The sequence below is a fragment of the Pseudopodoces humilis genome, chromosome 4 (assembly GCF_049639895.1).
Source record: "Pseudopodoces humilis isolate 2021_Gansu_Grassland_sample_001 chromosome 4, ASM4963989v1, whole genome shotgun sequence".
NCBI classification, from domain to species: Eukaryota; Metazoa; Chordata; class Aves; order Passeriformes; family Paridae; genus Pseudopodoces; species Pseudopodoces humilis.
In genome coordinates this window covers 69671211-69694948 of record NC_142203.1, presented here as the reverse complement: position 1 = coordinate 69694948, position 23738 = coordinate 69671211, and the positions used below count along the sequence as shown (strand labels likewise).

Genomic DNA, 23738 nt, shown 5'->3' with positions numbered 1-23738 from the left:
GGGGGAAAAGGCGATCTAGGCCAGGGCGAAGCTTCCCTGGGGCGGCCGCTACGGAAAGTAGGGCAAAGCCGCGTCCCCCCGCAACCCGCCGGCGGGCGGCCCGGGGCTGGGCGGCCCGGGCGGACACCGACCGACCCGCGGACCGACGGACCGCCGGCCGGACAAAGCGCGGCCGGGCCCGCAGGGCCTCGGGGGCGGGTGAGGGGGGAGCGGCCGCGCGCGGGGACCGTTGGCCGGGGGCGGGTGAGAGGGGCCCCGCGCGCCCCCCGCGCGCGCGGTACCTGCCCAGTGCGCTCACAAAGCGGCGGCGGCGGCGCCCGCGACCGTCACGTGACCTCCCCCTTCCTCCTCCTCCACGCGCGCGCGGCGTCGTTTCCCCCGCCCCCAACGTGACGTGACGAGACGCGACGCGCTCCAGCGCAGCCCCTCCCCGCGCCCCTCACGCACCGCCAGCGCGCGCCCATTCACCGGCGCCTTCTTCCGCCTCTGCCTCCCGCCCCCTCCCGGTGACCACGTGAGCAGAGCGCGCAGAGGGAAAGGCCGCCCCTTCCTTTCGCCTTCACGTGACCGGGACCCCACCCCGCACTCGGCGCGCGCGGGGCGGGGGAAGGGGTGGGCCAGCGGAGCCCCGCCCATGGGGGCGTGAGGGAGGCTGTGAGGGAGGCTGTGAGGGAGGCTGTGAGGGAGGCTGTGAGGGAGGCTGTGAGGGAGGCTGTGAGGGAGGCTGTGAGGGAGGCTGTGAGGGAGGCTGTGAGGGAGGCTGTGAGGGAGGCTGTGAGGGAGGCTGTGAGGGAGGCTGTGAGGGAGGCTGTGAGGGAGGCTGTGAGGGAGGCTGTGAGGGAGGCTGTGAGGTTCCCCGTCCCGGCGACCGTGTGAGGGTTCTCCCCAGGGACCCCGGTAAAGGACACCCAGAAGTGCCCCTGGAGGGGTCGCGGGAGTTACCAGAGGAGTGGTCTCGAAGAACGCCCCGAGAGACCCCATGAGAGCCCATGCGAGGATTCCTGTGAGAAGCCCTGTCAGGGACCGCGTGAGGGACCCCCTGAACGCTACCATGACCGGGCCCCTTGAGGGAACCCCATGGCTTAGGAACAGGGCATTTTGGAACCAGTTCTGCACTTACAGTAATGTAATCGTCTCCTCTTGCAAGGCTGGACACAGGGAGGCACCCTGTTGACAAGGAGAAATCCAGGACAAAAAATAGCTGCACTACAGGAGGAGAAACTCAAAGCATAGTGGGGATTCTCCCTGGGAGAACAGGGAGGGGTTGGCACAGTAGAAATGTATTAGAGAACTTGGTGCAGTTTCTGGCAGCCTAAACTCGGTGATGATGGGACAGATGGCAAGAAAGGATAGTCAATACAACTTGACTCCCTGAGATGAGGAGTTTTGAGTTGTGGGTCAGGAGGAGGAAAAAAACACCAAAAAACTAAAACATTTCTTCCATTTAGGCTTTTTCCTGCTGTGCATTTTTTCCATTGTGTACAGCACCTCTGGTTGCCCAAAATGCAGTGGTCCTTACCCTTTGGGTATCATTGCAAGGCATGTTAAAGCTAGGCTTACTTAGCCTGTGTGGAAGTTGGTCCCTGCTTGGTGCTGAGCAGGCAGGGCTGGTGAAGGTGATAGTCAGAGTGTTCAGCTCCTGGTGCCACCAGTGATGATGTCCCATGGTCCTTGACCTTTGCTGTGGTCTGATATCCTGTACTGTTGTTTGCTCATCCCTTGAACCCATATTCTCCATGTAAGCAGAAAGGGCATAAAATCTGATTTTACCCTAAACAGTATCTGAAAATTAACTGCTGTTTTTCATGCTTCTGCCTTTTCTGTGTAGAGCAGATAGATTTAGCCAGTCTGCATCCTTGACAGCTACTGCATAGGTGGACAGGAACTACAACAGATCCTGCTGCTGAGGAGCTGCAAGATCTCCCTGTTCCCATTTTTTCTTGGTAAGATAGAGGCTCCTTTGAACAAAATTGAAATTCAGACCAAACAGTGCACAGGTATTGTTGATTTTCTTGATGCAGCTGTGGATATTTTATTTTATTACTATTGCAGGGGGACAGTTAATTACATCTGTAAACAAAGTTTCACAAGCTTTGTGACAAACATGTCTGCAGCTCCATAATCTGTGTGGATTTAATCAGTATTATTAGTATTCTTCCATCATGGCTTGGCAATCCTTTGATAATCAAGATGGAAATTTGATGTGCAGCATGAAACAACAAAGGCTGAGAGCTCTTGAGATGCTGTTGTCAGATGGTATAGTGCCAGCTGGAATGTGTCTCTGAAAATTGCACAGAATCCAGCCTGAGAGTGTCACACTGTATTAGGAGCGGCAACAGTGACGACATAGACTCTCAGCTTAGTGGCAAAGAGAGAGCACATTTTATTCTTGCAGATCTTCTTTTACAGACAGTTCCAAGAAGGTCCGAAAAGGTAAAACTCTCATTGGTCATCAAACTAACACATCACCATCATTGGACAGTTAGGAACAACACCCTTGACTATTTCTTGCAAGAAAACAAGGAGACAGACAACACCTGCAAAGGTTGTTTTCCTTCTCTAAGGACTGAAATCCCCCTGATGATTTCCCAGGCCAGAGTGAGAAAGTTGTGTACTTGACTTTCCCACAGGCTCAAGCTAGTGCCTGAAGCCTAAAAATCACTTATTGACCACTGTCAGTTTCTACACAAGAGCATTTTGAATGGGAGAAAACTAAGCAAGCATACCAGGACCAAAGTGTTGTAGACTGTTTCTGCTGTACATGGAATAAATATAAATGAAAAAATGGCATATTACATGGCAAAGCTTCAGAGACCTAAAGGAATAAAATGTTGGAGGCTTAGGAACAAAGACCCTCGCTCCAAATATTACCCCTGATTGGGGGAATTTCTTCACTGAAAGGTAGTGAAGCATTTGAATGGACTGCTCAGGGAGATGGTAGAAGTGTTCTTTCAAATGGCTGGATGTGATACTTAGTGCTCTGTTCTAATTGCCAAGTTGCTGATCAATCACAGAATGGACTCGCTCTCAGGTGTCTTTTCCAACCTAAATGATCCTGTGATTCAGTACATCAGACTTGGAGAGAAGACCCTGCATTGAACACTGCAAAGGTTTGACCAGGCCTGGCATGCAAATTCTACCTACTGCCTTTGTCAGGATTCTTATCTGTTGTTACAAAGATTTGCAACCTCTTTGGTTTTCCAGCCAGTAAAAAAACAATCTGGTGCAGGTGCAAATCCAGATAGGCTATTTCAGCTTACTGCAGGATGGCTTTTCTCAGTCACTTTCTTCAGATTTCTGAAATAGGCTGCAGTTAATATACCACAGGCAGGACACCACTGTTCTGGTGCTTTGGCATTCTCCTTGCCTTTAATATTTGTGAGGGGAAAACTGCTTGTGTTAAGAATATCACCCTGTTCCTAGTTCAGGAGTTCTACTTCTGTGTTGCAGTAAAACCGTATCTTCTTAACAAGCTCATGGTGGTACTGTCTTCCCTGTTCCTAATGCTCTATCCCACTTTCCACACTACCAACCCTTCCCCCCATCAGGCTTATTGGACAATTGATCTGACTGAGCTGAAGTTCAGAGCAGTTTTTTGCTATTTGTTTTGAAGTTTTTATTTTCTTTGTGCCCTGTTTTTTCTTTTTTACATCACTTGATCTAATAAAACATTGCTCTTCATTGCAAACTGGTCTCACAGCCCTGACCCTGATGACACCTCTTCAACAACACTACATTTTCTAAAATACATTGCACTAGCTTCAGAGAGTCAACATAATCCAGGTACACAAGCTCTGCAAGGGTAAGGCTCAATATAAAGACACCTATCTTAACTTTCAGCTTTGAGTTGAGTTTGCAGAGAATTTGTGTAGAAGCCCAGAAGATAATGGGGCTAATCTCAAATACTGATAGCCATGTGGCTGTGGAGCCAACCAAGGATTGTTGGCTGTAACAGCCAAGGATTGTTAGTAAAAGCACGCTGGGAGAGTGAACAGAATGTGGCTGGGGAAGGGGCCACATGGAAGTAGAGCAGCACATTCTGGAACACACATCCTTGCCCTGGCTCCTGGAGATAAGTACAACACAACACAGCACAAGTGTAGGAATGAGGTCAAGAATCAGGCATGGGCTGTAGGAGGATATGGAGACAACCAAATACCCCGAAGCCTCCAACCCAGTTCCACAGTAACTAAATTACACAGAAAGGGAGAAATTTACCTCCAGTGGAGGGAAACTCATCTATAAAAAGGTACCCCCACAAAGCCCAGGACCCTGTGTGTGTACCCCAGCACCCTGCACACCCCATCAGCTGCATCAATGATGGAGCCAGGACCGCTGATCTCTCTCTCTCTCGCTTTGTCCCTTCCCTTCTCCTCCTCTTTAATACGTGTCTCTTTCTCTCTTCCCTTTGACCTCCCTCCTTTATCCTAAACCCACTGCCATGTGCTTATAGGACGTCAGAGATTAGCATAACAGTTTCCATGCAGAGTGTATAATTTACTAATAGAACTCTGTAAGATTTTGTGTGCCCTCTTGCTGTTTCTCTTGTCCACAAGCATCTGTGAATCTTAGATGCTCCCTTCTCCTGAAGGGTGGGATGCCACAATATGGAATTCTTCCTAGGTATAATGGAACAACTGAAAATTTTGGTGGCAAAGAGGAGTTCTCTCAAGAGAACTGTTACAAGGATTTGATAAAAAGAGAGGTTATCTTTGGGCATACCTGGGGTTGGTGCTGCATTTAGATGTGGGGTTAAAGTTGTGAGCATACTGCCAAGAAATGGGACCTGATGTGTTAGATTGTGTTGCTATGCCTGCACAACCAGAGCTTCCACAACAATTGTACTTGAAAGGGTTGCCATTTGCACTATGGAAGCAAGCCCTTCTGCTAGAGATACTGTTCCCAATGGTGAAGGCAGGAAGGATAATTATGTCATTGTGTCCAGACTTCATAAAGCCCAGGCCATTAAATTCCTAACATCCATGGGCTGCGTTAGTCCATCAGGTCTCAGCATCATCCTTGGAATTTGTGTTGGGCTGCTTGATCATTCTTTAGAGTGAGTGGGTGCCTGGAGATGTCCCTCTTCCCCAGGTGATCCCTGCAGACCTTATTTCAAGTTTTCTCACCTTGTAGTTTGACTGTATGAAAAAGGTGATGCATTTCATGTGACCAGAATCTGAAACTGTTCTGCACAACCACTTTAACCCTACTGTTATTTTCCATTCTTTCAACCTTTTTCAGAAAATATTTTACCTGTATTTATTTCCAGATGGAGACAGTTACACATATCTGAACTTGATACTGATCCTGCAGAGCCTTGCTTAAACACCTATTTCAGAAGGATGCTGGCAGGGGCCAACTTGTGTAGAGCACGCTCTTTTAATGGTGAGTGCTGAGTTTGTTGTCATATTCCCTGATTCGATTCTTTGATGTGCCTACCCACAGTTACCTCTACCAGACAAACTGTTTCTAAGAATTAAACAGGCTGTTGTTAAACAGAATTGTTTTCCATACAACACCGTTGTTTGGCATTAGCTGTGTATTTAGCCTTGAATTATCTATTTAGTCCTCTATCAATTTTCCATTGTTTTGTCTGTGACATCAGAGAAAGTAGTCTGCAGATGCTTGGTTGTTTTGTCCCCCACTCTTAACAATGTCATGCTTCCTGCATCTTAAAATTCCCTAAGATTAAATTATCTCCAAGAAGCCAGAAGTTTCCTTGGCCAGCTCTTAAAGAACTTGGTGAGGCAGAGTTGCAGTAGATGATCACTGAAGGTCTTTTAAACATCCTTGCACACATCCTTATTGCACACTGCCTCTTGCAGCACTTATAGACCATCTGCCTTTATCAGCTGGATTTTAACAAGCCTAGTGGAATCACAACCTTCCCATATTCCAGATAATATAAAGATTCCTGTAATGAATGGTAACAAACTAGTGCTGCTGTTAAGCGGAAGCTGGATTTGCACCATTTGCTGTTTTCTCCCAAACTTCATCTTAGGATAAATTACTAGTATTTTTATTCTGTGATACATTTTAGGAAAATGTTTTGAATAGCGTGTCCAAGGATATTTGCCAGCTCTGGTTAAATGTCAGCCATCTGTTTTCAGTTTTAAAAGGGCTGTTTGTAGATGCAGCAACTGGCAATGGCAAGAACAAAGCAGTGAGCTTGGGACACCCCAGGGAACTGCAGGCTGGTGAGCCTCCACCCAGCCCTGCAGAGATGATAGTACTGAAAAGTCTGAAACATTGAGGACAAGAAGGTGACTGGAATCCATACATCCCCAGTATGGATAGGACTGAGCAAGTCATGTCAGGCTGACCTGGCCACCTTCTGTGATGAAATGACTGCCTTGATAAATGAAGGGAGAGGAGAGGGATGTTCCTCAGTTTGGCCATAGCTTTCAGTGGTGTTTTCTAAAAGAATCTCATAGACAAACTGAAGGACTACAGACTGGATTTATAGACATTGAGTCGGACTGAGAACTGCAGAGCTTCTGGGTTCAAGGGTTTGAGATCACTGGCAGAATGTCCAGCTTGAGTCCAGTTGCTGGTGTTGTGACCTAGGTCCCAGACTGCGGCCAACACACATTCAAGCTCTGGATGTTTCCTGTCTCTTTAAGCAACAAGTTGAGCAGCCCAAAGCACAGGACTAAAAGCTTTCCACAAAACCTAATAAATTCCAAGTGTAACAGCAATGGCCTACAAAATAACAGCGACAATAGGGTTTTTTAGACAAAGCCTATTTATACTGATAAAAAGCTGAAGCTGGCTTTCTGCAATTAACAGGAAAAAGCTCCTATAAATACAAATGGCAAGTCTTCATGACTCCTAGAATTTATTTCCTACATGAAGTGGTGTAATCAGGTGGCAAGATCATAAATTATTCTAACTTAATAGTGGTCTGCTGGTATCCTCCCTGGCCAGCTGCAGTATGGTGTCCAGCAACCCTCAGCAGCAGGACACAGGCTGCCACCACAGCACATGAAGAAGTCAATCTTGTTGTCTTAGTACTGACCAACTTTTCCTCACCCTTTTGGCTCCAAGATCTTTCTTGGGGCTCAGATACATGGGGAAATTAGCCAAAATTTCTCCCTGGGTGAAAACTAGCCTAGAACACTGCAATTATATGGGGTGGAGTTTTACAGCAACAATGTCAGTTTGTCTCCCCAAAGACAACCTTTAGTCACACTTGTCTAGAATCTGTAAAATTTCTGTTGTAGCTGAGTCTGTGTGCTTCACATTCAGCATGCATCAGGCATTGCAGTCGGTTTGTAGAGATAAGAAACTCCCAGGACAGGAAAACTTTTGACAACACAAGGGAAGAAAACCCACAGGCACTGATTACAGAGGTTATAATTCTTTCTGCTGACACTTCAGCATCCCTGGAACATGACCCTCACTCTGTTTATGTCTTTGGCACAAATAGTTCAAGCAATGTCTAGCTGACCTTTTGATTGCAGCTCTGCACTTGAGGCCTGTAGCTTCTCTCTCACCTCTTCCAGCTCATGGTACACCTCATTGAAGAGGAAAGAGTAAGACCCTCTGTGCATGGCAGTATTTTGGAGCAGCTGATGCATAGCTCCCAAAGCCATGTTGGCCACATGGTCCCTTGAGCCTTGTAGGGGGCTGAAGCACTCTTGATACTTGTTCTTCCAGAGGCTTGAGAGGGACTGAGGAAGATGGGAGACTAAGCACAGAGATTCTTGTTTTCTAATACACTATGAATTTTCTCACTTTTAATCTCTCAAAAATGGGTCACCTCTTGCCTAAAAAACATTTCAAGCAATGTCCTGGCATCTCTTTATTTATTAATTCATTTACTGGAAAGCATCTTGTATTTGAAAGAGTATCCTGATCTTCCATTCACAAACAGGATGAGTACAGATATGGCTAGGAAGAACAAACAGAACAGTGTGAAACCGTTCTGAATCCTGTCCTGGTTTGGCTTCCTCCTTGAACAACAGTGGTGCCACCAGCTGGCAAGAGCTGAGGCCTTAAGTCACAGAGATCAGAAACAAAATACACCCAAGAAGGGAAGTGATGACAGCCAAGGAAACCTGCAGCAGCTGGGCTGGAACTGGAGGCAGGCAGCAGATTGAGTGTTGAAAGGGGTAATGTCGACTGCCACATGTTTGTACTGTACAGTGAAGGCATAGTTGATAACACCATAGACCAGCTGCAGGCTCCAGGCCAAGGCGTGCAGTGGATCTCATTTTGGTTCCACAAACAGGAATGATGATGGCCACGCATACACATGCCAAGCATGGCCAGTGAGAAAGCACCGAGGGAACCCAGACTGTTTGGCAGAAGGAGTGAAGGCTCTGGTCATAGAACAGTTAAAAATCTCTTCTCCCAAAAATGGTGAGCTGTCTTACATAAGGGAACAAATTGATTCATCTGCACTGTGAATGGGAAAGCAAGGGGACCTGCAAGACAGGTGATGGGACAAAATAGATGAATGCTAAAATTAGTTGCTTGTGGACAATTTAAGACTTTTTATTGCTGAGATTTAAACTGGACATGCATGTAAGAGGAGCTCAATGAATACCAGCAGCTTTGGAATTTGTGAGCTCATTTTTGGTCCTTAAGTCAGCTGGCAAGCCCCACACCATCTGAATGCTGTATTCAGTGGAGCATCTGGGGCAAGTGGGGAGTTAGTGACCCTGGTTGCCAGAGCCCTCTCTAACCTGTCATTTTCTGTATGTCTCCAGGGCCAGGGGCTTTGGTTCTCCTTTGCATCTCTTAGTTTGGCTGGAAGGCCCAGTGGAATGACAGTGTTAGCTTTCCTATGTCTTTTTAAATTCTGCTCTTCCAACATTCATAAGCATCAGTAATGCCTACTACGGGGAGCAGAGATAGTCTCTCAATTAGCTTAAAAACCTTTACTTACAAAGCTTCAATTTGTCCATGGCCATGGAAACTAGCCTCTCAGGATGAGGCCAAGGGTAAAGACAACAAAGCCGAAGCTGATTTTAGGCACAGGATTTTAGCCTCCAGCATAAAACTTAGACCTCTTAAGCATTCCTCTTCTGAAAAAAATAACTTTCCCTCTTATAGGCAGTGAAACAGGACAGCTGTGTGAAAGCCTCAGTCTCCTGTGCAGTGCAAATATGTGGAAGTGCTACAGGTGGAGTTTTGGGATGCAAGATCTCCCTAAAACCTGTAGTCCTATACCTGACTGTCCAGGTACATTTACCTGTGCTGTTCAACACTTCTAAGAGGTAGGTCCTTAGAAAAAAATAGTGGTTGAAAGGAAACTCTTGCCTCAGAGCAAATGAGTTATCAGAACAGTTTGTTTTAATTGAATCAGTTATGTCTACAAAAAGGCTGGACTGTTGCAGTAAGAAACCCAAGCCCATTTGCTTTTAAACTGCCCCAGATTTACTTGCAAAGGGATATTAACAAACAAGGGAAAAAATCAGCCAAGCCAACACACTATACAAATACATTTTATTTAGAGATACCCATAGTAAGATGCACAAATACTTTTTGTTCACCAATTTTCAGATCACATGACTTCAAGTAGTGGAAAAAAACAAACTGCAGTTAATTACAATTATCTATGTAACAGGGCAGTAGTAAAAGTTTCATTTGCCAGACTACAGCATGGTTAACGATACTCAGATGAAAATGTACAGGTCTAGGTATTTAAAAAGTGCATGGGGCATTGCCACATACACTAACATGCTTCTTCAAAGAGCAGTATCTTTCTGGCATGTGAACACAGTAACCCGGTTAATGCAAGAGGGAAAATAGGTTCATAATTTGATTTGGAAATGTATCTACTAAAAGTTTTCCTCCAAACAGCAAATTATTTGTGACTGACACATGGAAACCAATCTATGACAATCACTGTTACATTGCCCATGTAGTCAAGCAACACACACATGACCTAAAATTTAAAATTATCAGTTCCAGTTTATGCCTTCACAGCTTTTACACAGTCTTCTTCAAAAGAATCCAGAATACTTAATTGCAATTAACAAGCTGGTGGAAGAGCTGTAATCTGAGCTCCACACTCTTGCACACACAACGCGTTCTTCCACAAGAGAAATCTCAAATTAAAAAAAAAACATATTCCACCTGTAAGGACATCAACTGGTTCATGTATTGCTTGGTTTATTTTTAAATTCCATGTAAAGGGAGGGAAAGGTAGGAAGCTGTGCTGGTCTTAGAGAATAGCTGCATTGGTTTAAAGTTATATTTAAAACACATGGAACCGGGACTCTTTATCTCCAGGGTCTCTCTCAAACCAAGGAAATTCATTAGGTTCTGCTACCCAATGCGGTCCCCATTTTGTTTTTAAATAGGGATAGTGCTGAATAGTGCTTGGGAAAGACCAGCAAGGACTGTTGTGTGAGTGATAGCATATAAGAGCAAGAAACAGATTAAATCAGTCTTCAGATAATATTCTTCCATTGCAAACCAAAGAGACTGACTTTTCGTTATAGTTGGGAGGCACATTTTGCATTGATGGACAGAAAATCTTGGTTTATGTTGCAACTTTCTGTGGCTTAAAATACCACGTAACTTCCTGTTAAAGCAATTTTAAAAAAGAAACAAAAACAACCCTCAATTACTGTTTTTATACTTAAAATTCATAAGCTGCTCCCTCACCTATTCCACTCAGAGATACCTTTCTACTTGTGTATGTGCAGCTGCTTTCCTCACTGTTTGTCTAAGAGATCCTTGTTTCTGTGCACCTTGAGAGTAGAAAAGTATTTCTGATGCCTCAGGATGGGCCCTTGTACTATGTTCAGGAGCTGAGAAAGTCAGTATGGTTTTGTACATTTGCAGTGAACCACAAAATAAAAACAAGAAAAAGAAAAGCCACTGAATTGCAATAACCAGCAGTATGGTAATCAACTCCATGGAATAGGAGTGACTTTGGAGCAAACCTTTTTGGACTGAAAGGGATATGGCAGTCCAAGATAGCTAGAGCTGAGTAAAAATAATAAGAACACTGTGAGCAAGGTCCCAGTTCAGCAGACCACTGCCTAAGCGAGTGTAGAAGTTTCGAAGTCTGGTAGGGCTCTAACAGTTACCCCTAGGCTTTGCAGAACTTGGTACCTGAACTAGTACACCATGAGAGAACAGGGAACTTGCTCAAATCCCAAGCAGCAGTGTGACAAGATGTGAGGCTGGGACAAGAGACTGAGACTAGAGACAGCATTTTGAACAAGAGGGACAAAGCCCACCAGAAGTTACTTACCCAGTTCTTTCTGTAACAGCCCCACTATCACACCTGCAATGTGAGAGAAGCCCAAAGCAACCAGCTGAAGCTGTAAATCACAGCTGGCCTCTTATATCCCTGCACTGTCAACAGCCAGCCAAGTGGAGGACAATGCAGACAAGGCCCTTTCACTCCACCATCCCTGCACAAAGCATGTGGAGGGGGCTGGTGGCAGCTGTGAAGCACATTAGTCATAGTCACTCATGAAAACAGTGACAAGTGCACTGATAATCTTGAATGCTGAGGAGAAGACTGAGTGACCACTGGGGAAACTGGTTTTTCCGCATGCCATCTTCACATCTCCTCTGAAGAGGGATGACCACCAGTTTTGAAAGCTCTGGGAGCAAGTAACTTGCAGTGATCTAAGGCATGATGGCACAAACCCTCAAGGCCTACCCTTCAAGCATTCCATTGCCAGCTCGCCTCTGAACCTAGCCAGCCTTTGTCATTCTTGCTGGCCAAAGTACATTAGAATAACTTTTCTCTTTTGAGCAGAGGGTTATTGTTTTGCTCATATCCCTACTCTTTTGTAATTCCACCCCAAAAAAATAAATCTCTGGAGCAAACCTTTACATGGGATCAAGCCAGTAACTCATCCTCCTGATATTGCCCTGAGTGAAATATTTAGTCAAGACTTAAAGTAGCAGTCAAAGATGCCAGTTCTCTGGCTAAACCACTACAGATCAATTTGACAAACACTGGGTGAAGGCATAGGGCACCTGCTGATATCCACTGAAAAATATGGCTGCAAGAGGATTTCAGCTTCTGCAGACTGTGCAGGAGTGGAGTCTCCACTTGTAAGACAGGCATCCAGCCATGGAAGTTTATGGTAAAAGCACAGAGTGATCTTTGTCACACATTGGGCTGTAGCCACATTGGGCTACAGGTTTTCTTTTTATTATTACTTGATAATTTTCAGAGTAGGCCAACAACTTTGAACTGATTGTTACAGGTGCACTAGCAAGAAATGGGAGAAGAGGAAGATACCAAAGATAGAAAACGAAGTTAAATCCATTTGTTCTACTTGGAAAAGTGACCGTCATAAAAACAGCACCTGACTGAATTTAAATTAAAGAACTCTGAAACTGTCATGAAACAAAAAGAGCTCAACACTATGTGTACACTGTGGTATAGAGAGAACAGATAGCACAGAAAACACACAGACTACTTAGAGTTCCATGACCATGTATTAATGTCAATAAACTGATGACTAATCGTGCTGATTCTACATACAAAGGTAGCCTCATGGATCAACAGAGTGCAGTACTGTAATTCAATTAATTATGCATAGGCATGTCCATGGAAGACCACAGCAAGTGAAGATATAGTATAGAAGATAAAGAAGTTCCTGTTTCTATGCTCTTATGAGATGTAATGTATCAATTGTACTGTCTGCATAAGATTCAGAAACTCAACCCAAATTCCAGATGTCAGTTTGAGGTTTGTAAACAAATATATCTTTAGAAAACTAAGCCAAATGTATGCCTTTGTGTTGAAAAAAACAAGAAAAAAATCCTTTTCAGAGGGGAGAAACAATTTGAAAGGTAACAGAACACTGAGCTCCATGTGCAGACAGGCTAGTTTCACATACTATCTGCAGTTTCCCACTGTTCCATTTGTAAGCTGCATCAATGACCTGGAACAGGTTAAAAAATGTGCACTGTAATATTTGAAGAGAACTGTTACTACTTTGCTTGACAGCTTCTATGATAGTTCAGGATTCAGCGCTGTTTCTGATACAGGTCATGACAGAAACAAGCTGAGAAAGCCTCTGTTAGATGGGTGGAATTGGAGTTGTTAACAAACATCAGACCCTGGATTCAGAACAAAAGCCATCAAGTATCAGCAAGTCCCAATTTTTTTTTTTCCTCAAAGCTTTGGATCTTATTAAAAATATTTGGGAAAAAAACCAAAACATTAAAACCAGTTCACTGTAGGAAATCCTACCTTCAGGCAACAAGTTATGATCACTGCACATTTTAAAACACCTTGTGCATTTTGTGCATCTTATGCACCACAGGCAGTGGGGAAGATCCAGCATTTATCTACACATGAACATACAAGCAAGCCCTGACAGGTGTTGCTGGCAAGACTGATACCAAGACCAACCAGCACATTGATTCGTCTACACTACATCCTAAGACAAATGGAACAAGTCACAAGTAACAGTACAAACCTGTTGCATTTTAACACATATATCTTAGAAAAAGATAATGCATGTATCCAACCCTAGGACAGTGACAAATTTGAGATAACTATAAAGATCAAGGTACCAGAAGAGGAAGGCACATTAACCTCTGGTTGGTCCATTTCAGTACTATTTGGATGAGTCATAGTGATTTATACCCTGAGACTGTGGGAGGCCTTGAAAATGAAAAGAGACAGGTGAATGGGCAAATAAAAAGTACAAGTTTAATGAGATTGTAAGATTCAGCACCTGAATTTTCCCTTTTAGTACGGGAATCTAGAAAAGCAGTTCCTAAGAAAATGCTGTATTGACTCCTAAATTTTTTGTCCTGAAGGCAAAAGAATCAATTCAAAAGAATCTTGGACTAAAGACATTGCATTATGTTGCAAGGGGTTTTATACACCCTCTCAGTTTTAGTACAGCAACCACTATTTGTATACAATCAAGTGTTAGTGGTCTTTTGGGTATAGAAACAGTCAGACAGCCCACATTTTCCCACCTCTGCCAACCCCAGCACTCCATTTTAAATCTGTCTGCACTTTTTTAGACTACACTGCTCCCAGCAGGATACTAGTGGGAAAGGCTGTTAGGAAATGAAGGATTTCTTTCTGCAAGAGCATTCTTTTAATTAGCCAAGTACCACATGGTTTTCTTGAAAAAAACCAACATCACAAGCAAAAAGATCCTGCCTAATTTTATCTTTGAAAAAAACCACAAAGAATCAGAAAATGTCAGGGATAAACTTGATCTCTCAAAGACGTTTCTGATTAAGCATTTACATATCCCCTCTATTTTTTTAATTCTTCAGGAGTTCCAAGAGCCATACCAAACACTGCTTACTTTTTACTGTTTCTCTGGTGTTCCTTGCCCATCCTCACTACACAAAGTACTCATGTACAGGGGCAAAGGAGAGCACCTCACACAAGATGCGGCTGTGTTCTCTTTTCCACTCTCCCTTGTCCCAGGGTGTCTGCTTCAGAATTTCAAATAAGTTACTGAGGGCACTATAACACTCAGAAATGGTTTTAAGTTGAGGTCACACCATGGGCTCACTGTGGGGTGGCCAGCAGGGCACACAGGGAACTTCACTTAACTTTAAACTAAAACATTTGTGCCTGGTAGGTCAGGTGTCCCTGGCATAGCATAGGCTGGCTGGAGGATCAGCTCCACCTGCATGATACACAGCTCTGCAATGGAGTTCCTTAGGAATAAGCTGTACCCCAGTCCAGTAATTCGGTCATAGCAGCAATTGCAAAAGTAACTAAGTAAGAAGCTATCAGACACCTTGGAAAAGTGCATTTATTGAAAATAAGGGTAACAGACCACTAAAAACAGACCTTCCACCTGGCTGCTGTAAGATGCTGCTGCTTTCCCACGTGTACTAACTGACAGCCCACCTATCCTTGGTTTCTTGCAAACAAAGCAAACAAGTAACCTCTGGAGGGTCTAGGAAGCCTGCTTTGTTTCACACCTGCATCAGGTGAGGCACAGCAGTTCAAAAGGCCTGTAAATGCCTCTCAGCTGAGTGGTACAAATTAAGACAACAAAGCACCACTTGACATAGCTGGATCATAAATTTAATCTGTTAACTTTGCAGCTGCAAGCTATAAGACAAAGCAAGTGCTCAGGTAAAGGAATAGGATGAAATTCTGGAAGGAAATGATCCCCAAGTATCTTAATCCTTTAGATACAAAAAGCTGCCAAAGACCTAAAATGGAGGCAGCAAATATAAACCCCTTAATGCTATTAAAAATTTCCTCTCATGAAGACAATCACAAGAGTCAACCACAATATGACTGTAATTTTTGTGAACAGGCTAAGTCCAGCAAAATCACTGGGCACTCTTGCAATGATCTTGAAAATGGATCTGTGAGGAGAATTAACAACTTGGACTAGGAACATAAACCTACTATCAACTATTCTTTGGTAATTTACTCATCTCAAACTAACAGCAGCAGCACTGATGAGGGAATCAAACAAATGGACTTGCTTCTTTACTGCAATCCCAGAAAGCACCAGAGGAGAGCATTAGTAATTCTCCCTACAAGACTTGACTGTACAAGGGAGAAACCTGGAGGAATTACAGGAATAAGGTGTTTAGTGAAGAGGATGAGCACAACACTTATTTACTGTGCTCAAGCCAATACTGCAAAGTAGCTTCTGATTCCTCAGAAATGTCCCATGATGTAACATCCAGCTGCTACTGAGGAGTTGCTACCCCGTAATACCTTCCTACAAGCTAGGTATTACCAAACCCATAACTGAGTCACTAGTTTGATTACCTATCATGAATACTGAAAATGTAATATCCAAAAATACCCAAATTAACATGGTAGTTTACTGAAGAGAGCTGAGCAGTAGAATTAACTGCTTCCTAAACTCACTGGTAGCACACAAGATCCCATACAACTGGGAAGTCAGTAGCAGCCAGTCTGAAGGAATGTTATGCTGTAAATTCTCTCCTTCAAGCAAGATAAACCAGAGTATGCTCCCCACCCATACAGACTGCTACAGTGTAATTGTATCAGTCAAACATGCACAACGGCAACTACCCAGTTCAACAGTCTGAGCCAGCCTTTAACTTCTACCCAGCTAAAAGAAAGCAAATTGGACTTGAGCACTGGTTGATAGAATACCAGCAAGCCTGTTCCTGCTCAGCAGAGGTCACCTCTGCAAGGTAAATACTGCTACAGAAAAGACTGGTATGATTTGGGTTGGAAGAGGTAACCTCAAACATTCTAGCAGGAAAGACCAAGGGATGGAAATCTTGAAAGAAACAGTAGAAAAGATGGTCTGAATATATATATGTCACTGGGCCTCAGCAGTGCACAGCAAGCTGTTCAAGAAGCTACTGAAGTGCAGTCACCAGACTGAACTCACTCCATTGTAGGGGTGTATCTGGTTTTTGAACAGTGAGGCACCCAACTTGCTTCTCTGAAGAACCTGGAGGCTCCCTGCTCTGTAGCCATTCTTGCACTTGGATGGGAAACCCACTCAATTCTAACCATGATCCTGAATTGCAGTAGATATCTAACCCAACAGAGAAATGAAATCAACGTCAAGAAAAATTTAGTTTTTCTCCTATTACTTATCTTTGGACAAGTGGCATATCATCATCACCTTTCTGTGCCTCAATTTCTAATAGTGACATAACAAAAGTTATGTATGACCAACTACAGAAATATTCTGAAACCTAACATCTATATCACTATAAGTACTTAGAACCACTGAAACAAGCTAAAAATTAAGTTATCTCTGGCACAAATTGTTTGTGTGCTTGCACCACTATCTGTTTTGGTTCCGAGTTTTTTTTTGTGGGAGTTTTCATACAGCAACAAAGATGGCTCCCTTACCATTTGAAGTTATTTTTGCAAGAAAGCATCCTGAAAGCAGAATACACAAAAGCATGTGAGACTTGGGGAATTTTATGTCATTGTCCAGATTCATCTGAAAATTGTGCAGAGTCTTCTATGAAGAAAAAAAAAAGAGGAAAAGGGCACTCACATTACCAGGCTTTAGGAGCACATACTGAGGTACTTGAGGAGACCACAGTCAGCAAGGAGGGATAATTTCCAGTGGTGCCCCTTCAGTAACCCAGAGACTGCAGAAAAATCAGCCTCTATGTCTGAAGGTCATATACATAATCTTTTTTCCTCCTATCATGGCATAAAATATACTTCAATTAATAGATCAACATCAGGGCTAGAATTCCCAGACCAGGAGTCTACCTTTGGCACTGCTGACACTAAATGCCCAGCTATTACCTGTTGCTTCAGCAGAAATGGAGTCTACTCAAGTAGACTTACGTCTTCTTTAAAAAAACAAAGCAAAAAACTTCAAACCAAACCCAACTGGAAAAAAAACAGAAACAAAAAACAAACCAAAGCAGAACGTGTTCCTTGTGACAGAATGATTTTACACAGTAGCTGTAATAGCCCCTAAAATAACCAAAGCAGCTACCCCTTGGTATATAATTTTGTATTTTCAGAGAAAAGCCTGTCTAGCCATACACACAGTACCTTGAACTGACACAGTTTAAGCAACCAGGCCACATTGGTAAATATTATGAAACACTGGAAGATGATCTGCTTGTGAAGCACCTGTGTTAATGCTCAGTGCTAATTATACTTCTGGGACAGGTGCATACCTGGGAGAGAGTTCCTCTCTTGCCAGGATTTCCACCCCAATGAGAGGGACTTGTACTCCTTGTAGGATTTCCATCCAGGTCTCCATACCAGCTGGAACCTAAGCCTGATTCTGACTGCTTGGTGTTACTGATGAAGATACCGTGTATGAAGATGAGAGAGACTGCAAAGACACATGCAGATTAGCTCTGGGCTGTGGGCAGGAACTGGGGTAGTAGCTGTGATCTCCCACAGAGATGGGAGAACAGAGCATATCCCAGCCTTGTCTTTCCTCTCAGTTCCAATCAGCTTTCAATTTGGCACCAAAGCTGTGAGGTACAGGCACACTTTGCTCCACCAGTGTCAGTGGAAAGGCATTAATTCCTGCAGAGGACAGAGGCATCACTGACAAGCTGAGAGTTTAGTGCCTGCCAAAAGGAGGAACACCATTGAGTCTTACATTTTAGCTGAGTATTGGATAAAACCATCACCCTGGGAGACACACACTTCACAGCTGGACCTGAAGGGCATTGGACCTATTCTCCCCTCCCAGTCCCAGGTGAAGCTGGAGGGAGTCACAGAACTCAGAAGGCAGCAGAGGATTCTGGAAAAGCCTGAGCTTCTCCTACAGCACATACCAGCACAAAGTGAGGGAACACCAAGATACCTTCCTTCACAGAAAGCTTCTACTTGCATTATTAACGTCTGAGATGCACTCTTTAAACTTGGTGAAAAAAAATAGTTTATTTATTCCATTGGCTTATTTAAGTAGATGGCCAACCAGAACAGCAAAAAGGGGAAAAACTCTCACAACCTGGGAAAAAAAAGGTCTGAGGTTTTAGGTAATTTATGGAGAGTTTATAAGCAACCCTATCAGCATACTTAGAAACCATATTTCATCTGGAACGCAGACAGATTAAATTAATTTTGAATAACTAGCCCCCATTTCCTCTCAGCATCTCCGCAACCCTCAATGTAATGTCACCCTGCAATAGCCACTCAGATACCTGGGACAGGCAGTGAAGAAACAGATAAATTTTTACTCCTAGCACTGCTGAAAATTACCATTCCAACACAAATGCACTTTTAAAAACTCCCACACTTTGGATTTGATTTGCAATACCCCTAGGGAATCCATCCCTGGGCTTCAGTGAGTACAGCTTAAAATTACCATATCCCTCTATGTATAAACAGTGTCATTAGACTTGTACTTTTAAAAAATACGATCAACCCAGGCCAGGGCCAGGCTCTGCAGATAAAGTAGTAGCTTATCTCTTATAAATATTTTTAATAATTTTTAATTACAAGTAGTCCTCACTCCAGGTAATGTAACTGACACAAAGTACCTGCACACATGCAGCCCCAAGACTTTCACAGAAAGCTCAGGAGCAACCACTCTATAAGAAAGAAATCCTACCTCACAGCAAAGTAGAGGAGGGGACACATGGCCAAGACAGCCTAAATGGGGGGAAGAGTCATTTGGAGTAAATGCAATAAAAAAGGACTTCAAAACTCCTCCATATAAAGGATCAAGGAGGCTAAAGCAAAAAACTAGTTCAAAAAGATGTACAAAATTGTTGGAGACCAACAGAAAACTCTGCCAAAAAATAACTTGTGTTTAAATCAGGAATCAATGGCATCACACAATTTTGGTGTTAAAAAAAGGAAAACAGAAGTGGAAATCTGTGTAAAGATCAGCATCAGAATGAAGAGTTATCATTAGCTCCAGAGACCAGCATAATTCCCATGAAGTCCTGATGGAAGAGGGCCTCCTGCCACAAAGAGTTTCGTTCCAGACGAGTCGTAGCAGTGGGTGTAAACAGCATTTGGGAAGTAATTTATGTCAGAAAAATAATTCCTCCAAGTTTCATCATGGTTCTGTTAAAGGAAAATTTAGATTGTTACTGTTGCCAAACAAACCCCAAACCCTGTTTCACAAAAGCCAAAGGTAGCTTCAGAGCCTAAAAAAGGGTATTTTCTCTCAATAATCCTGAAGCTTCATAATGGTCAACTAAAAGATACATGAGTTGTCCTAAAGCTTTTTCTGAGAACATTTAGGTCAAGCATTGGAACAGGGAGGTGAAGGGACATTGCACTAATACAAAAATGTAATGGAGCTAAGTTAAACAGAGCCATTAACTGCTTTATGATAACATACAGGAAACCAAACTCAAGTGCCTGCTACGCCATTACCTCAGGAAGCCACAGTTTATAAAACTGCACACAATTAAATTAAAAGTCTCTTGCTTCAAATGCCACATTAGATTACCACAGCTTTAAAGAAAGACAATTTATTTTTTGTTTGAGGTTCTGAGAACTAGAAGTTAGATTACATTTGAAAAGATATAAAATCTAGTTCATTTATGAATCAGTGCATAAGAACGGTAATCACTACACCTTACACTCAAGCAAATAACCTTCAGTACCCTTTCATAAAGCTTTTGTAGAAAGCAATTCTTACTTCATTATTAGTTTTTGGTTACATGAATACTGTTTGACTGAGACACATTTCACACAACCAAAAAGAATTTGCTCAAGCTCTAGGCTGCTTCTGTATAATGGGTCTCCTTCCCTCCCACCCCTATCACAGCTACAAACTACTTACCAGCCAGCCTTTCCCAGTTGTCAACTTCAAAATTTCACTTCCTCCTAATTTCTTCTGTCCATAGCAGGCACGGGGGAGCTTTTCTTCCAGGAACCTCTGGGCTCTGATATCATAAAACAACAAGGACCCCTGCCCTGTCCCCACAGTAATGATGTGCTCATAGAAGCTCACTGAGCGGATACCTGTCAGAGAAGAGACAGTGCAGTAAGGAAGAGGGATGCTTTGGCTCTGCAGTGCTGTTGCTTCATGTCTACTATTACCTACTAGTATTCTCCACAACACACAAGTTTTTCCACTGTTACAGAGCATTGCAGACAAATCCCACTTATGCTACTGAAACCGCAGCTTCGATTGCATACATGACTGCCCTACTTGAGACCATCAGCTACACCAATGGTGCACAGTAAGAAGCTTCATCCTCACCAGCCCTCAGGTCTGCCAGATAAGCCAATTAGAGTCCAGAGTACCTTTGCTCTGTCTGCCACAAGCCTTTAAACGAACACACCAAGACCAAGTATGTGGCAGCAGACAGAGGGAAGAGCACCATGCTGTTCTCCTCCAAGAGCTCACACCCTCTCTAGCTACCACCTAACCGGCAGTAAGTGACCATCTGAGAAAAGTTCCAGCTGTCACCCAGTGCATTGTGCTGATCAACAGGCTACCTGTAAGCAAGTGTAACCATAATATAATCACTAGTCACTTTGCTGCTAAGCTAGCTTCAGAACTATTAATGGGTTTCCACTCAAATATTCTCAAACACACCTTATTTTCAGTAGCTAGGATTTTTAGCACTTTAGCCAGGAAAGAAAACAGAATAGGACTCCTACCATCTAAACAACACCAAGTTCCACCAGTACATGGGAAGGTACAGTTCAATCTAAACATGTTAGCACAATTCAGTTGTCCCATTACATTGAACAAAAGAGTACATTTTGTTTTCACAAAATCTAAATTTGAAGTCTCAGCTAATCAAGGATCCCTTAGAACTAGTCTTGAGGTAGACCTCTGTATGTAAAAATTTGCAATCTGCAAAACATTCTGTCATCACATCTCCATTTACTATGCAAATACTGTTCTGGGTAACCACTCTACTCCAAACAACTCTTCCCCACAGGTTAAATTCCACCACATCTATACTTCTCTTTCCTTCATGACAGGATGCCAGTTTTTTTGTCCTGGGGCTTTTTAGGCCCTCTTTAAAGTACCACTGAATTATAGCCTAAACAAGCATTCAGGAGAGGAAATAAGTGAGTTATGCCAGCTACATTCACATGCTAGGTGTTGTCACCATACCAAGCATGGCTGAATGTCACAGAACTTGTATCATCCTGGAATAGTCCCAGCAGCACATGTGACAGCAGACAACTGTGAGCTGTGGATGCAACCAGGGAGTTTCCCCTTCCCCTTTGTACAGAGTCCTAACAAGAAACATGTCCTCATCCTTCTTCCTCTGCCACTGGATGTGACATCCACAGCCATCAGCATTTGTGACATGCACTTAGAACAAGGCAAAGCCACATTGTCCTGCTCCAGATATGGGGTGAAGTCTTGGCTGCAGACTTAATGGGCAGGAAACCACTGTGCAAGTCTCTCTACTGAAGCAGATTATGAGATTCATATGAGAGTCTCTGCTTTAATTCAGAGAGCTACAAATGCACTTAAGACAGCAGAAGACCTTCCCCCAGCCTCTCTCACATGGCTCTGGCTCTGGCAAACACACAGAGAAAGCTTTAAGGCCTCTGCAGTCAGCAAAAGCAGTCACTTGGGTAAGAGGAGAAAGGCACAAGAGTAGACCTCTTATTTTTGCTCCAGAAGTGCCCTTGACAAGCCACCCAGGAGAACACTTACTTCAGACAAACAGGTGATGGAGTATCAAGGCAGATGGCATATACTCTTCAATTAAATGTATTAATAAAAAGCTATAAAATGCAGAGCAACCATGGATCTTTCTCTAACCAAAGAAATTAACTGAAGGAATCCATGATGTACCCACTACTAAGAAGGATATTTAGAACAGGCTTTCAAGAACAACATTCCAAATTGTCTCCTATGGGGCTGAAGATTAATCATTCCCATCATGTTTAAAAGTACAGCCTGTGCCTAGAACCAATCACAGCAAGTTCTATACTCTTAGCCCCAGCTGAGATTATACCCTTAACCTAACCTACCCTATACCTTAACCCTAAGCTCCAGCCTTGCTGAGCCACCACCTTTCTCTTACACGAAAGTAAGGCTTTTGTGTACAACACAAGCGAACTGAAGTTAACATGGACTTTCAACTTTGCACTTTCCAAGTGCACACTCCAGCACAGGGGCACTTGGAAACTTAAAGCATATTCAGGTACCACTGCAAAGCACTTGAAATCAGATTTTAGTCCACAGATCAATAAAGACCCTGTTTCTTAGAGGTGCTACACCACTCCAAGTCCTAGGGAGATCAATAGAAAGTGGAAACAGTCAGTATCTTGGGAATTGCTGTTATTTATGTGCCTCCACCACCATGTGAAATAAAAAGATGTACCTACTCTGCAGAAAACAGCCCTGAACAAAGGTTTTCTCCAGACTCCTTGAGGTACTCCCTACACACATTATCCCCCAATATGCAAAATCACATACTTGAGGCAGAAGGTTTCAGCCACCAGCCACCACGGGGCACTGCATACACTGCAGTGTCTGGGTCAGGACCTGGCCAGAATCCTCACTAACAGCAAGTGAGGACAAGTGATCTTGCTGGTAAGACATTCAGGTGACTTCTCCTGACATAGACATTTCTCCCATATCTGAAAGCAGAAGACCCTGACACTGATCTAGACACCATCACTCATTAACTTCATAAATAAGTTTCCTAATCTTTGCAGCCATACGTTCTCCTCTGATAACCTGCTTGATGAAGAGACGGAAACCCAGAGAAAAGCTAAGCAAGGACTGCAACTTATTAGGCTGGGACTAATCTGGCACCATGCCTTCTCATGCCTGATAGTAAAGGATATGGAGAGAACTTTATGGAACTATAAAAAGGGCTCTGGAAGGCCACAGGCCTGGCCCTGGTATAAGGTTCAACTGGACAAACTGCATCCATATGAGAAACAGCACTCAAATCATGTAGAAAATCAGGAGTCTCAGTCGTGGCTTTAAAATTACAAAGCAAGCTTTCCCTCACAGCACAGACACCCAATAAGATAGCACAGAGAAGACAACATGCCTTTTTTCTAATTCATAGAAAAGAATGCAAGAACAGTATGAACAGTGGTAAAAAGACTACATTAGCTTTGAGACAATAAAAAATAGAATAAGACCCAGGAAAAAAATACACAGCAGTAAAATGCATACTTTTGAAAGTTCAGTAATATTTGGATAGTTTACAACTGAGTTGCTCCTAAAGACAGTGATGTTGCCCTTCACTAGATTTCAAAGTTGGTCACATTTGGTTTTTTGTTTGTTCCAGGTATACTATCATGAAACCAAACCTATACATACACTCCTAATTATTTAGCCCATCACTAGAAAAGCCCTTCCTGTTCATTAGAAGCTTGACTTACTACAGTTTTAATAGCTACTTCTGCAAGCAAATCATTTGAAGCACCT

The 23738-nt window shown here is 43.3% G+C and overlaps 2 protein-coding genes and 1 long non-coding RNA gene across 12 annotated transcripts in view; 1 reads left to right on the top strand and 2 right to left on the bottom strand.

Moving 5' to 3' along the window:
• Positions 1 to 555, bottom strand: part of UBAP2 (ubiquitin associated protein 2) — a 129732-nt gene extending 129177 nt beyond the window's left edge. For 5 of the 7 annotated variants that reach the window (XM_088053954.1, XM_014259135.2, XM_005530389.3 and 2 more), the window contains exon 1: positions 282 to 399. The gene's annotated coding sequence lies outside the window, so the exon portion shown is untranslated. Of the gene's footprint in view, positions 1 to 281; positions 400 to 447 lie in introns of those variants that run through there. The other 2 variants (XM_088053955.1, XM_088053956.1) reach the window with 2 other exon arrangements.
• LOC148184529 (uncharacterized) lies at positions 382 to 23723 on the top strand. Of its 4 annotated transcripts, none has more exons than XR_015772357.1 (4): positions 382 to 514; positions 1829 to 1943; positions 5270 to 5385; positions 9061 to 9182. It is a non-coding gene; the product is annotated as an uncharacterized LOC148184529 (long non-coding RNA). The 4 variants fall into 4 exon arrangements; XR_015772356.1 differs by lacking the exon at positions 9061 to 9182 and adding an exon at positions 23599 to 23723 and having other exon boundaries at positions 383 to 514; XR_015772355.1 differs by lacking the exon at positions 9061 to 9182 and adding an exon at positions 12189 to 12288 and having other exon boundaries at positions 384 to 514.
• DCAF12 (DDB1 and CUL4 associated factor 12) overlaps positions 9437 to 23738 on the bottom strand; it is a 31952-nt gene continuing 17650 nt past the window's right edge. The window contains exons 8-9 of the mRNA XM_088053962.1: positions 20154 to 20335; positions 9437 to 19426 (exon numbers count right to left, since the gene is read on the bottom strand). Coding sequence (XP_087910088.1) covers positions 19268 to 19426; positions 20154 to 20335 — 341 coding nt within the window. The 3' untranslated portion in view covers positions 9437 to 19267. The remainder of the gene's footprint in view (positions 19427 to 20153; positions 20336 to 23738) is intronic.